Raw genomic sequence first — 14932 nt, 5'->3', positions numbered from 1 at the left:
TGCAATTACTTCTAATAATGGCAATAGCAGAGGCAACAGAGCCAGATTTACAAAGCAATGTAGCTGCTTTAAAAATCCGGAGTAGTGCTTTTGAATGTTTCCATGCCATCTACCTGTAGGCATCTAAATAGCTTGTAAATCAGTATTTTTGTCTCGAACCTTGTTTTTTTCTTTCGTAGCTGGTATTCAAAAAGTATGGTGTAAGAAATCGTGACTTTGGTTTTTTTTTAACCAAGCAGAGTGAAGTGCATGGGATACCGGTATAAGATTCAAACATGCTGAAGCTGACAGGCAAGCTTTGCTGCTTTCTTTCAGTGTCTAATGATGAAGCTATTTACGTGTTTGATCCAGTCTGTGCATCGTTATGTACCTTCAGTGTAAGCAGTGCTGCACAGGCTGATGATACTGCAGGCGTGAGGACAGCACGCACAGCGCTGGTATTTAGGAGATGATGGGTGGGAGTCAAGCTACAGCAGCGTGAACGTTTGTTAACTCAGTAGCTCTGGGTTAATTTTAGCCCTGTGCTTAAAGATCTTTAATGAAACCTACCGAGGTGCTCTCTGCTCCTGCAGCTTGCTGCTGGCTGTGTGTAATGCTGTCAGGCTGGGCACAGTCCTTCTGTGGCTCTGTCTGGGTGCTCTAGCAATGATGGAAACCACGTAGAAATGCAGCTGACTTGTGGCTTCCTTACAGTTGTGATTACCCCTGGTTATGTTTTGTTATTATCTATTTCTTGCTTGTCATGCCTGTGATTTCAGACACGGTCTCTAAACAGGACAGTTAGCTTTTCAGCCACGAAGCAAAATGTTTGCAGTGCAGCCTGGATCCCCTGACGTGTATGCAAAGAGCCTAATACGTTATTTCAGCATTCCTCTAACAGTAGAGATTATTAGTGGCTCTAACTGCTAACGATCATACTTGTTATAAAATGCAAAGGATAATCATCAGTGTGCCAGGGCAAATGGTGGAAATACTGTTCTGTAACTGGCTGACATCTTTCTGTGTTGCTCAGAGGATGATCCCTTGACACTAATGCAGCTGATGTAAAAATACCAGTTCTTTTTTGATGGTGATGCGCCAGTGGGGGAACTGGTTTCCCACAGTTGTTTTCTTTGGCCCTAAGCTATTCTGTGGTCAGCTGAGACTTCCCTGGCTTTTGCTGTTCCTGAAGCTACAGAATATTTTGGAAGAGAAAAGAATCATTAAATCGTAGGCTTAAATACTAAGTGAAAGAAAAACAGTAAGAGCCGGGCTGAGGATTAATCCTGACAAAACACCCGTGGAGCTGCATGCATGCCATCCCTCATCTGTTACCTGTTGTAAATGCAGGTTTTGGGGCTGGGGCTGCCAGGATTCTTGCCTTTCCTAGTATGCTACAAAGGAAGCATAGCGGCAGAAAAGGCTGTTGGACTAGAATTTTAAGGCTGTACTTACCGGGATGTTTCCTACTACCACGCTAGAGCTGTGTTACACCTCTGTAGCATTTGACCTCTTTTTTTTTTTTTTTCATGCCAGATTTCCTTTCAGCAATTTGGGAGTGGCCTCTTCAAAACAACCTCTGCTGAATGCTTATTCTGCTCGGATATCTGCTGGAACAGGCAATTCCCCGTCAGTCTTCATGGGAGCTCATTCATTTGCAGCTCTCAGCTGTGTCCTTGAGATTTCACTCTCCCCCCACCTTTATTTTTCCTGGGCAGCTGACTTGGAATAATTTCCACTTTGCAAATTGCAAGAAGGGAGAAGACTGACAGCTGCTCCTGGCCACACTGGCTGTAGCCCGTCCGCATTTACCAGCACCACTATGGCTGGGCTGGGTAACCATACTGTATGATACCTTATTTACTCCTGTGTGGCTGCCTCGGAGCTGAGACCTCTCTTCCCTGCTGGCAGAGGGGACCACGTGAGTGCTCTCCTGTTTGTTTTGTGCTCTGTGAGCCAGGTTGCATCATGCCTTTTTGCATCATGCCTTCTTAGTGGTGTTTTGCCAACCTGGCTGGCTCTGCCTGGAGGTAATTTGGGAACAGTTTCATAATCCTTCTTGCTTGAGAGGTGTGGGCATGATAACCCCTCACTTCCTCTTGTGTATTTCCTTTTCCTTCTCTGGGCAGCTCTCTGCTAAGATGTGCTTTTGCTTTGTGCCCAGGTAGATTATGTGTGATTGTAAAACGTTAGCACTGTGGGTTAGTTCTGGGGTCCCTGTCTCCCAAGGGTGTGAACATGATACATGGAGCGTCCTGGTTGCTAAATGTTCCATGGTATGGTCTCCTTTCCATTTTTCGTTAAAAAGCATGAAACCTTGTATGTTCCTCCCAGAAAGGTGAGATGCCTTCCTGCAGGCATCTTGGCTACTTCCAGCACTCTGGGCTTCTGCTTTCCCAGTCCCTTAGGTTTTTACATCACACTCTGTTCATCAGAAGCACTAGTGCACATTTTGGTTGTTTTCACCCCTATCCCTATTCTTTGGAGGAGTTGCAGTTGTAACTACTTGATAACCTAGCAGAACTGCATTCATTCTTTGAATCCCTAAGAGCTTTTTAGAGACTTGTTTCCATCACTTTCTGGTTTGTATTTTCAGATTGTAGCTGTGAGTTAGAGCATCCAACTCTGAAGACTTGAGCAGTTTATTCACAATAAATCACACACTAACAGATTACTTTATTTAAAGATAACATTCCTCTAGTACTTACTGCGTGTAACTGCAACTGTTGGGTGACAGTAAAACCCAAAGTAATCATCCCCTGCCTTACCGAGAGCTGCTGTTTTGCCACTGCTGCCTGCGTTTCAGATCACTTAAATGGCTTGGCTCACATTCCCTTCCTGTCTAACCTCCTGAAACACACACAATGTAATTCTTGAGCTGTCCCATGCCGCACATTTCCTAAACGTTGGTGTGTTCGTTAGCTGAACTCTGCGTTAATAATCCAGGTTTTTGTGAAAGGCATGGGACTAGTCCTCGTACCTTTTTAGCTTTGCCCTGTGGCCAGCTTTACTGTTTTACTTTTCTCCTTTGTGGTTCTCCTTCTCTTCCTATTTCCCCCCAGCTTCCCACATTGCCAGGAGGGCTTTACCTGAAGAGGATGCCTGCCTGTCCTGGCCAGCTCTGTGTTTTCTGATCGTCTCCTTTGTAGCCTCCCCCCCTTCCCTCCACAGTATTAGGGATTACTGTTTTTACTAAGCTTTACAGTACTGGCAGTTTCCCTCAATTTAAAAAATAGTTTATGCCTTTTCCCAAATTCTTAAAATAAAAATAACTTGTCTAATTATTTTAAAAGTTTTTAAAAATGTATTTTTTTTAATTTTCGCAGGCAGCCTGGACACCTTTCCTTTCCCCCACCTCCAGCTGTAGCCGTGCCCTAGCCAGCCCTGAGCTCTGTGCTGGTTCACTGGCTTTTTTCAGCACTTGGCTGGCCTCTTTTGCATCCTTATTAGAGCTGGGGTGATTGGCAGAAGCCTTTCATGCTTCTTTCTGGCTAGCCAGTTAAGGCTTATGAAGCTAGTAACTACTCTTCTTTTCTAAAATAAAATAATTAAAAAATACCTGCTAAAAGTACAGCCACACATTGGTGGAGACCACCCATCTCGTTGCCTGTAGATGCAAACAAACAAAGTCACTGCAGATAGCTGATCTCTTTCATAGTCCCTGGCTCCTAAATTCCGCCTCAGGTGATCTGCTTTTCTTGTGGTTGAAGAGATCCTTTGATAAACATAAAATGATTTTTCTTTAATTTGAGGTTATTGCCCAATTTCCTGAACTGTAGAACTGGCTGGGTTTAAAAAGCTCACACATGAACTGGGCGGATGAAAGAAAGCAAACTGCTTTTAGCTACATAGACACACTTTCCCTTTGCTTGTTTGCAGTTACTTTTGGAGCACAATTTTCCTTCATCACCACTAATAAAATACAGTTTTCCTTCAGCACCACCGCTAAAATACACGTCCCTGAGTGTCATTAAAGTGCAGTGGTTGGCCTTAAATTGCCTCTGAGGCTGTCTGCACATGGATGACATTCATCTTCTTACAGCCTTTTCCTGGTTTCCTGTACTTGAGGGATTAAAACCCTCCTGCTGTTACAAGATGCCTTACATACCATAGGGCTGATGGCCCCTTTGCTGGAGAAGTGTTAAGCTTCATCAGCTCCCAGTACCAAAAAAAAATTACAAATTGAGATTTTATCGTTTTGAAGATTCTGTTTGTTGCTATGTCACAGAAAAAAGGAGGGCTTTTCTTTCAAAGCAGCCTATTCAGCCCTTAAAATAAATCAATACAGATATTATATACTCTCCTTATGAGGGTAGAGGCAGCTGCATGCTGCTAGGGTGCTGTCTTTGCCATCCCTGTGGCAGGCTGGGCAGGGAAGAGGGAGGGCTGGGAGGGTTGTTCTGAGTAACAAACACCTGGGGAACACCAGGAGGTAAGAGGCACTCAGCCACATGCAGGTGCTTACTGCAAAATGAGGATTACTGTACTTAGACCAGTGTAGTCCTGCTGAACTTTGCAAAGTGACGGGCTAATCCTGCTGTATGCTCCCAGCTGGGGAGAATGCATTTCTTTACTACATGACCTTCCCCACCCTTACGGAGCCATTTATCTTATAAATACAGCTGGCCCATCCATCTTCCCTTCCAAGTCCTGTTCCAGGCATCCCCTCTCCCAAATCTAGCCCGAAACCTCCTTTGTGCCCTGGTAATTCGGTAAGAGCTCCTGCAGGGCCTTGTAGCTTGTGCAGCCTCTGACCTGCGGAGGTGCCCCTGCCCATGCTGCCAGGAGGAGGCAAATGGGCAGTAGGTTTCGAAAACTTGCTGTCTTTTGAGACCTGATCTCGTTTGTCCAACTTGATTGAAATTGGCCAACAAGCATAGGAGAGATTAGGGAGGCGAACAGCTGTACAGCCTGAGAAAATCGGATAAAAATCATGTAATAAAAAGAACCAGTAATCTTTTTCCAAATAAGAAGGAAAGTTTGTCTTTTTTTTTTTTTTTCATTTTAATGGGAGTTTGAGCACTGTTGTCATTTTTATTTTGCTTATTATTTTTTGAAGGTGTGAGTACCCTTTAGAGAGCTACTGACAACGAAGGCATTTCAGTGAATCAGTCATTATGTGAAAAAAGCCAAAAAGCCATGCTGCATGGAAACTAAGACCTTTAATCCCTTAGTCCACAGGCAAACCTTATAAACTGTTGTTAATTAAGCCCTTGTGTTACGGGTGAATAATAATATTCTACTCCTGCATTATTTTTGTTATGATAGGCACTGTCGCATCTCAGAGAAAGCAAAAGTTGGGCCTGAAGTGCTGAGCTGCTGCTCGGTGTCCCATGGGGATGGGTTTCCAGGGCACAGGATCTGGCCTCTGCAGGAAGGAATCGATTCTTTTTTAAAGGAAGAAATGAGTTTTCAAGATGACAAATGCATTTTTTGCCGTGAAAGTGCTCCCAGTTCATTTCACAACCGTTTATGCTCAGTTCAAAGCGCTGTTTGTTTGCCCCTGTTCACCACATCACTGCGAGCAGTGCTGGTGATGCCAGTCCCCACGCTTCACGTCCTTGCTCACGGTGAAATCGTGATGCAGTTTCAGCATTGATTGCACTTAGGAACATAGATCTGTGTCTGTTGCATGTAGGAACATAGATCTTCCTTGCTTTCTCTTTCATCCACGGAATCTATCTGTTGTTTCCCCCTCTTTTTGCTGGGTGATTCTTGGTAAAACATCTTAAGCATCCAGCAATAAGAAGGGGAGGCTGCAGCCTAAAACAGATCGCTTATGTTTAAGTTCAAAGCGTTGTTACTCCCCTGCTCCTTTTGCAATGACTTTCTCAGAAAACAGAACAAGGTTCAGGGTTGAAATCTCCTTTTTATCTGTTCTGTTGGTGGCAGCTTGTTTGCAGCCCCTGCCATCCAGCAATAAGAGATGTGCTTGGATGTCTTGTAGCAGGTGAGAGAGCTGCACTGCACAGGAGCTGTTGTGTCAAAAGCCAGATCCCTTCCATAAAAGATCCAGTTAAGCACATAACAGCATAAACAAAACAGGTTATAACACAGCTGCTGAGTGAGACATCAAGCACGGTGCTAGGGAGCTATGAGACTCCACACAGACATTTTAAATTTTCCTTGGTGACTGTATCAATCCTTTTATTCTTGGCATTTTTGCCTCTTACTTCTACTGTATTTCACTCTCCTGGGATTTGCAATGTTTTCTACATCTTCATTCCCAAAAAGGCCTACTCGGTTGTGTCTCTAAATCATTCTTATACGTCAGAGGGTGATATTTACAAAGGTTGTAGGGAAAATAAAATAATTTTGGTGTAAGTTTAAATTTACTCATTGTCTGTGTGCATAGGTAAGTGCGTTTGCCTCTAAGGTGAAGAAGTTCTTACAGCTTCAAAGCAGGAGTCACTCTGAAGTGTCTGTAGTCTAAACCGGGGGGACTTGTTCGTTTTTTTAGTAGCTTGCTATTTTATGTTGTCTCGTTTGTATAAACAAACTCTAGGTGTTACGGAAGAGGAGAGGGCTGCAGAGATGCAGAAAACAAAGACTCTACCATCTGTAAACAGGCTGACAGTGGATATCATGGAACTGGAAGCGCTCAGAAAGTCTGTGGAGGACTTCTTCTGCTTTTGCTATGGTGGGTGCTTTAAAGTCTTCAAAATACCTGTTCTGGATTCCTAATTTTTTATTCCACTTGGGAAGGAGGTATTGTACAGTCTTAGCCTTTCAGCTGTACTGCTGTTAAGGTAATAAGAAGCCTCTGTCCTGGTTTCAGTTAGGACAGAGTTAATTTTTTCCTAGTAGCTGGTAGGGTGCTATGTTTTGGCTTATGATGAGAAGAGTGCTGATAACACCCCGATGTTTTAATTGCTGCAGAGCAGTGCTTACACCAAGCCAAGGACTTTTCAGCTCCTCGCTCTGTCCTGCCAGTGGGCAAGCTGGGGGTACAGCAAGAGCTGGGAGGGGACAGACCCAGGACAGGTGACCCAAACTAGCCAAAGGGGTATTCCATCCCATCTGGGGTCATGCTAAACAATATATAGGGGTGGCTGGCCGGGGGAGGGGGCCGGACTGCTCGGGGTTAGGCTGGGCATTGGTCAGCGGGTGGTGAGCAATTGCATTGTGCATCACTTGTTTGTACACATTATTAGTAGTAGTACTATTATCATCATTGTTATTATTATTGTTATTATTATTATTTTCCTGTCTTATTAAACTGTCTTTATCTCAACTCACGGGCTTCACTTTCCCGTTTCTCTCCCCCATCCCAGAGAGGGAGGGGGGAGTGTGAGCGAACGGCTGTGTGGTGCTGAGCTGCCGGCAGGGTTAAACCACAACAGCCTCATTTTTACTAGCTGATTCCAAAGTGTACACATTGGATTTTGTTTTTTTTTTCTAATGTTTTGCAGGATATAATTTGGGATTACTGCACAGTACAGTCCCCTTAGTTTTGTTTTAAGAAAGCCCCTGTACCTCAGTGGGTTCCACTGAATATTGGTGTGTGCAGTACTTGGTTTCCTGCAGCGATTTGCATCTGCACCTTGTTTTCTCTCCAGTCCTCTCCAAAGTAGTAGTGGGTTTTATGAGGCACAGGTCCTTTTGCTAACTTGCACCCTTCTGACCTTGTAACAATCTCATTTTATTTTTAGGTAAAGCTTTAGGAAAGTCAACAGTAGTACCTGTGCCATACGAGAAGATTCAGAGAGACCAGTCTGCTGTGGTGGTGCAGGGCCTGCCTGAAGGACTTGCATTTAAACATCCAGCAAATTACGATGTTTCAACCCTGAAGTGGATTTTGGAAAACAAGTCAGGGATCTCATTTATCATCAAAAGGTTATTTGCTGCCTCCTCTTTTTAGTCTGTCCATTAAAGTTTTTGTACTTAAATTTGCATTCATTTTTTAATTAAATACATTGCAGACTGTTTTGCTTGAGCAGAAGTGTTGCCTTTTTTTTAATATACTCTGAAGTAAATACTGATGTCTTGGCTAAAGCTATGTGTTTTGTTTGTTTGTTTTTCCCTTTATTTCCATACAGGCCTTTCCTAGAGCCAAAGAAACACCTAGGTAAGTTAGTACTTATTCAGGTTCAAAAATAGCTTAGAATTTTACTTTCAAAAAGGCAACATCATTTTCTCCAGTACATGGCAGGATAGCAGTGTAAATGCAGTATTTGGTCTTTTGGAGAAAGAGGCAAACTTCGTGGAAATTCCTAGGCTGTGAGTTGCCTCACTCGCTTTTGGAACTATAACCTTTTCCTTTATGCTTTCTGCTAGGAGCAACTAATTAGAGACAAATTTGTTCTATTGTGCTCTTTGTCCTTTTACTCAATTTAAATTTAATGTGAATTGGATAGTATCCTAGGGAAAAGAGAAATGAACTGATGAAAGGCTGTGCGTTGCATTTTTAGAAGATGCCTAGTCTTTGCTGTGCTCTGCATTCCAATATGTAGCTGATTTTGGCATTTATATCTCATTTTAAAAATTGATTTAATCTTCTGAAGTGGTTAGGTGTTGCAGTTTCTATGAAAGCCTATACATTTTAAAAAATCTGAGCTAACGTAGTTCTTTAAGAACTCTGAAGATTCATTTCTAGCTTTGAAGAAGTCCCTTCCCCTGTTCCAGCTGTGAAATTATTTTGCTTTAGTTGCAAGAAGTGCATGTGAGGATTTGTTTTATGAAGAGGATAAAGCATGTTGCTTACCAGAATCTCTATAGGAATGTAGTCAAAAAAGAAAAGTTTCACTTTCTGATGTGCAACAGCTAGAAACTGAAGCTTGATTAGTAAAATCAGAAATGTGTTGCCTGTGCCTAGTAAGAAAACTAGAGAGTAGGGAATTACAGAGATTCCAGTAATTAAATATTTATATTGATAAAGCAAGGTAGGTTTAAATGGGTAAGCGACTTCTTGAAAACATAACCCATTTGTGTAGCTGTAATTTAGGAATAAACTGGAATCTCTATAAAACTATCCTCCTCCTTTTAGCAGTTTAGATAAAGGATTTGCTTAGCTTTGTTTCCCAAGATTTTCACTTCAAATCGTGAAAGAGAGCACTGAAAAGCATACTGATAGGCACATTTGAAGTAATTTTATATTGGTGTTAAATGCAGTTTAATGAGATCCATCCTTCGTATCTGTGTACAGAGAACATACGCACATACCTGCCAAATTTGAACAGGTTTTTGCTTCGTGAAATCAATGTTACATTTTCAATTTGTGTTTAAGGTGAATGGAGAACAGGAAATTCAAAGGTTGTCTTTTAACTTTCAGGAGCTCATATGACAGATCCTTCACATTCAATTATACCTCCAGGTGGAAGGTGAATTTAAAATAATGTAGTTTTTTTGCCTGTCTTTAAATATTTCATCTACTGAGAAACAGACAAGCTTGTGTAGTATGATTTGATGTTGGTACCAACTGCGTGTTTTCATATAGTTTATCTTTCTCTTAATGTGCCTTCTCTGTCCAACTGACCTTTGGATAACTTTTGCTTGCATGGGATTATAAAAAGCATGAAGTTGAATTTTCTCTTTCTTTTGACCATTATTTGTGGGGAAGCTGTTACGAATTAAACAGATGGCAAAGTTTCCCCTCAGTTTAATTAGCCCAGCGAGTGTTCTTAATTCACGGTCTGTCAGTCAGGGATGTTTGTCCTGTTGTGTGCTGCAGCAGTGATGGGGAACAGCTGTAATGCTCCTGCCTTCCCCTCCTCAATTAAAAACCCAGTACATATATATTTACTCTTCAATGAAGAGATTATATGTGGAATAAATCAAAAATTGGTTAATGTGGAAACAGAGCAAAATGGCAGTTGTTTCTGTGGCTCTGAGTGAACTTTTTGTTAAATGGTGAATGCTCCTGAATATTGTGCACATCCTGAGAATGTAGGGACGGGAGATTCCTCCCTGTTCCCTAAAGATAATTCAGATAAGCCAAGATGCTAAGCTTTTTACTTCTGTTTTTCTAGTTTGAAAACAATACAGTGAGGTTGATTTTACTAGACAGCTTGTAAAGCTGAAGGAACTTTCCAGAAATGTGATATATTTTTTTTATAATGTCAGTGTTTGTTTTGTTTATTTTTATAGTTGTCCTCCTATTCAAGTGAAAACGGAACCAAATGAGGATTCTGGTATGTTCAAAATTTTGTCCTCATTTGCAAAAAATGATGAATCAGTTTCTGTTCAGAAGGTTCTATTAAGGAATGAAAGGAAAATCCAATAAAAGCAGCAAAGATCCATGATGTGTGAGAAAGAAAAGCTTTACTTAAAAATGGCCACTTTTCAGTTGCAGTTTTTATATGTATTTTTATTTATTTATTTATTTATTTACCTTGGCTAGAGGTTTCCATTTCTAGATGGAGGAGATTTGTAACTTTTTTAGACTAAAATAATTTCTTTGTAAATAGTTTACTTGGAAGTGGAGAAGAGGAAGATCCTCAGGTCTTTACTTAGTCCTAATTGAAGATCATTTTATCCCTAATGTGAAGAGAAAAACTTAGTTTATATACAATAATATTACCAGAATATCAAAAATGACAGAATGCTGAATGCCGTTTTCTAGCTAAGATGGAAATAAATAGCAAAGCATGTTATTTATTGTTTTTAAAAACTAAAATCAAGCAATCTTAAGTTCCCCTGCTCTTAGGACAGGCTGCTGCAAGGCAGAGTGGTTGGTAGCAGGGCAGTGCTGAAGTGTGTGCTTTGAGATAACCACGAATGATCCCAGGGAGGCTACCAGTCTGCCTGCAGATAAGCTTCTGACCTTCTGCTTTGTTAGGTTGGGCTGCACTGCTTGGCATTTTGCACAAAACCAAGATTTTTTGTTTAGTCCTGTATTTTGGTTTAGTTCTGTTTGCTTCATAACTTCAAGCTTGGCGTTTAGTAACCCTTAAAGGTTAATATTTAGCTTAACACAACTGAAGAGTCAACTTGAGCTTTTCACCAGCTTCTTTCCAGTGCTGCTTTCAAGACGTTTGAAGTAATTCTTTTGCCCCAGTGTGTTGAAAGCATTTTAGGGAACGGGGGAAGGCATACAGGGGAAATAGTTCACTTTGATAAAGCCAAGAGCAGTTGAGGCCTGTCATTGTTGCTGCCTTGAGCAGCAAAATTTGGACTTTATCTGAAACTAGGGATACAGAGGGGTGAGCTTGGAGTAGGTCTAGAAGTACTTGAAGTACTTTTAGCACAAGAGATTAAAAAACCTTTTTTTTTCCTTTTTTTTTTCTTTTTTTTTTTTTCTGCTGGTAGTGGGCAAAAAGCAAGGAGGCCATTATTTTTAATTCTTCAGATCTCAGATAGCAATTTGCAGGGATGCCTGTTTGTAGGGAAGCCTTTCATACTCGATCACTTCTGATGGTAACCACCCAGACACAAGAAACTTGAAGCATCAGCATGTCATTTGTTACTGTTGTTTTAGCTCAACAATTATTTTCTGTGTCAGTACTTGTATTTTCTTTTTCTTCTTTTTTTTTGACTAAAGACCAGATAGAATCTTGGTGTTGTTGTGATTTATTTTTTTTTTTAAATTTCTTTATTAGTTTTTAAGAATTTGGTTATCATTAGTCTCCGTATTTGATTCCGTTGTTGCTTCTGCAGGAATTTCACTGGAAATGTCAACAGTAACAGTAAAGGAGGAGTCAGAGGATCCTGACTACTATCAGTATAATATTCCAGGTAATGATGCTAACTTTTGTACCTGCTTATCTCCTGAATGGGTGGATTGCTTAAGTCTTACTCTCTCTGTACCTCTCTTTTTGCTTATTGGCGGCTGTTAAACATGTAACTGCTTACTTAGCTCTGTTAGGATACAGCATTTCCATGCTGGATTCCATTTAAGTTGTGCTTCAGGTCTTCCAGTATTCTTCACTACAATGTTGGCACAACAATATAAGTGTGTTTGGGGCTTAAGGAGAAATTTCAGGTGTTTCTTTGTTTTCATCCTGAGAGTCCAGTATGCAGACTAATTCCACTGGTCTCTTTAAACAGGAAAGAAAATGTCATGTTACTGGTCAGAGCACTTCTTGGATCTTTACAGTTTCAGTAAATTATATGGTGTATCAATCACTTTCCTTGTATGGAAGGACCAATATGTGTCAAAAATGTTTTGGAAGTTACAAGATAGATTTCTGTTGACAAAGAATAGCAACATCTATGAGGTCCATGACTCAGCTTCAAAACTGTGTGTTTTTAAATCTTTCTCAGCTGCTTTGCCTCATCTATACACATCTAGTTGAAATACTGCACATTAATCTCAGCCAGGAGTGAATAGAGAAAATCATAAGAAATTATTTCTGTAGCTTGAAATAAACAGTAAGAAAGAAGACCTAAATAGAAATGGCAATATAAAATAAGTAGAACCCTGAATGTATTATTTCAGCTTGCTTGCATCTGCTGTTAGGTTAATTGTCTGAGCAATAAAAAAAAAAAAAAACAAAAACAAAAAAACAGGAAAGCTGTCATGCCTCTCTGAAGGATAACTGTATGTTCAACAGCAAAGGGCAAAACAGCACATCCTTTCATTTTGTAATAATATTTATTATTGAGACAGCATTTTTGTGTGTTTAGACACAAAAATTCTTGAGATTATTTTAATACGTGTTTTAATTACTAATTACAGGATTGCAGAATCAGTGTTCTCTTACTGGCATGTCTTAAGTAACGTAGGAACAAACATTGTTCAGAATGATCTTAACCATATGGTGTACCAAAATATCACTACTCTGGTGCGGAATCTGAAAGGTGAATTCTCTGGGGTTAGGATTATCTTTTCTTTGTGTTTGTAAATCGCCTCGCCTCAGAGGTCCGTGGGTTTACAGGCATTATATAATGCAATAATAATAGATGCCTTTTTGGAGACATCCTAATCACTGTTACTTCCAAAGCCAAGCCCTGTCATCTCTTTTGCTTTTCATCCCCTTGTGGCTTTCCATTTCATGCATAAAAACAATGTCAGAATTTGGCCAGTAGCCTGGAGTGTAATCTGACCCTGTTTGAGGAGCGTCTGTGCTGAAACCACTTACAGCACAGTAACCCATTGTCGTGCAGCACGCTGGAACTAAAAAATTCCATTTGTACAGTACGGTTCCATAGCAAAGTGGGTTTCTTGGGGGATTTCTCTCGTCTTTCCCTACCTATCTCTAAATTTAATCATTCTGATTGGTGGAAAGTAATATGCTTTTTTTTCAGATAGCCACATAACATCATACCTGCTCAGTTAATAAATCCCTCTAACCTCGCTCCCAATCTCACATTTAAAATGAGACCAAACAGAAGGTGCTGTTAGAAAGGATGGGGGTGCTGTGAGCCAGGAGAGGTATTACGGTGTCATGTTGTCACCTTCCCCTGAAGGAAAGGAGCTTCCCCTTCATTTCTTTGAACTCTAAGGTATGAAACAGAAGTTGTACAAAAAATGCAGAAGGATATAAATTCAAGAGGGATGTAGGGGCTCGAGTGTGCATGAAGATGCTGCGCAGAGAAGTAAACCTAAGAAAAGTACAGTTATAGTAAGGTGTGTCTTTGAAGGACGGGGTCTGGCTGCCCAGCATTTCCTTTGTAGACACATGCTGCAGAAAGAAAGGGAAATGGCTAGGGTCATAGTTGTTACTAAAAATACCCTCCAGCAAGAGCTGGCTTTATCGATTTATGAGAACAAACAACTTCACTGTTAGAGAACAGCAATGTGCCAGGGGCCTCCTGGAGAATATGATTTCCTGGTGAAATTTCACAGTTATTGTTTTTCTCTGAGTGTCTGCTTCCTCTCACAAACCCAGGATGCTCACCAAAGGCCTGCGTGCCTTAGTGGCATGCACAAATTACCAGTTAATCAAAGGGGACAAAGTTAGAGCCGGGGACAGGCGCTCTCTTCATCTCTTATCATCTGCTAATCCCTTGCAGCATTTGGATGTTGCCGTGAGTTAATACTGAATTACTAAATTTAGAGATGTGTTAGCAGCACACTGTATGAAGAGTAGGAAATGGGAACTTCTAACCACCAGAGATTTCATGTGGGTGTTCTGATCGGGTATGGGGGCAGTTTTCCATCGGTAGGCAGTAGCAGTGTGGCAGTGGGTGATTTGGTTCCAGTATCTTGGACAAATGTGAAGGTCACTGCAGTATTAAATGCTTTGTCTGACATCAGAGACAAAATGTTTTGGGAGAAAGGTCCAGATTTTGACTGACTATATGAGGAAAAGGATAGTAAAAAAAAAAATCAGGACTAAATAAAGCATGTGGGAGCATTCCAAATATAACATTCCTGTATATACCTGATCTGTAAGTACCATTTTTTAAGGCTTTTCTGAAAGGAGATGTTAGTTAAAATGCTGTTCTTAGTTTGGTGTCCTTGAAACAAGTACATACATCCTGTCTGAATTTAAGAAGAGATTGGACTGTGAACTTAGGCACATGGTCTGAACTTTTGGGTAGACCTGTGCGGTGTCAAGAGTTGGACTTGATGATCCTTAAGGGTCCCTTCCAACTCAGGATATTCTATGATTCTATGATTCTATGATCTGTGTCCATGCCCATTTCCTTGTGTTCAGGAGGCTGTTTAGCTGATGTGTAAACGTACTGGTCAGTAAAAAGCCCAGAGCTTTTACTAGAAGGCCATCCACAAGATCCAAGCTGTCTGGAAAGGTTTTAATTGAAAAGAATGAGGTCAAGATACTGTCAGTGCCAAAAGGAGAACAGCTCTGAAGCAATTAAGAGAACAGAATTGAGCTATCCATCTTTTTTTTTTTTTTTTTTTTTTTTTTTTTTTTCAATTTCCAAAGAAGCAGGGATATAGTAAGAAAATTACTCGGGAACACATGCTCTTCATCAGCACAGACTGAAACAAGGTTTTTTGGAGACATGGCCCTTATAGCACTGAGCGATTTGCTGACTAAGTACCAAGCACTTCATGACAGAAGCGTGATGTCCAATGGATTTTATGGATGCAAGTCTTCAGGTGCCT

At 40.8% G+C, this 14932-nt stretch overlaps 1 protein-coding gene across 6 annotated transcripts in view; it reads left to right on the top strand.

Moving 5' to 3' along the window:
* GTF2I (general transcription factor IIi) overlaps positions 1 to 14932 on the top strand; it is a 79657-nt gene that overhangs the window by 17494 nt on the left and 47231 nt on the right. For all 6 annotated transcript variants that reach the window (XM_084492921.1, XM_084492926.1, XM_084492923.1 and 3 more), the window contains exons 4-9: positions 6485 to 6619; positions 7632 to 7815; positions 8019 to 8047; positions 9251 to 9299; positions 10066 to 10109; positions 11575 to 11652. In XM_084492921.1, coding sequence (XP_084349047.1) covers positions 6485 to 6619; positions 7632 to 7815; positions 8019 to 8047; positions 9251 to 9299; positions 10066 to 10109; positions 11575 to 11652 — 519 coding nt within the window. The remainder of the gene's footprint in view (positions 1 to 6484; positions 6620 to 7631; positions 7816 to 8018; positions 8048 to 9250; positions 9300 to 10065; positions 10110 to 11574; positions 11653 to 14932) is intronic.

This window comes from Aythya ferina (genome assembly GCF_964211825.1).
Source record: "Aythya ferina genome assembly, chromosome: 19".
NCBI classification, from domain to species: domain Eukaryota; kingdom Metazoa; phylum Chordata; class Aves; order Anseriformes; family Anatidae; genus Aythya; species Aythya ferina.
The sequence above is the reverse complement of the archived record's forward strand: the minus strand, read 5'-3'. Positions and strand labels throughout refer to the sequence as shown.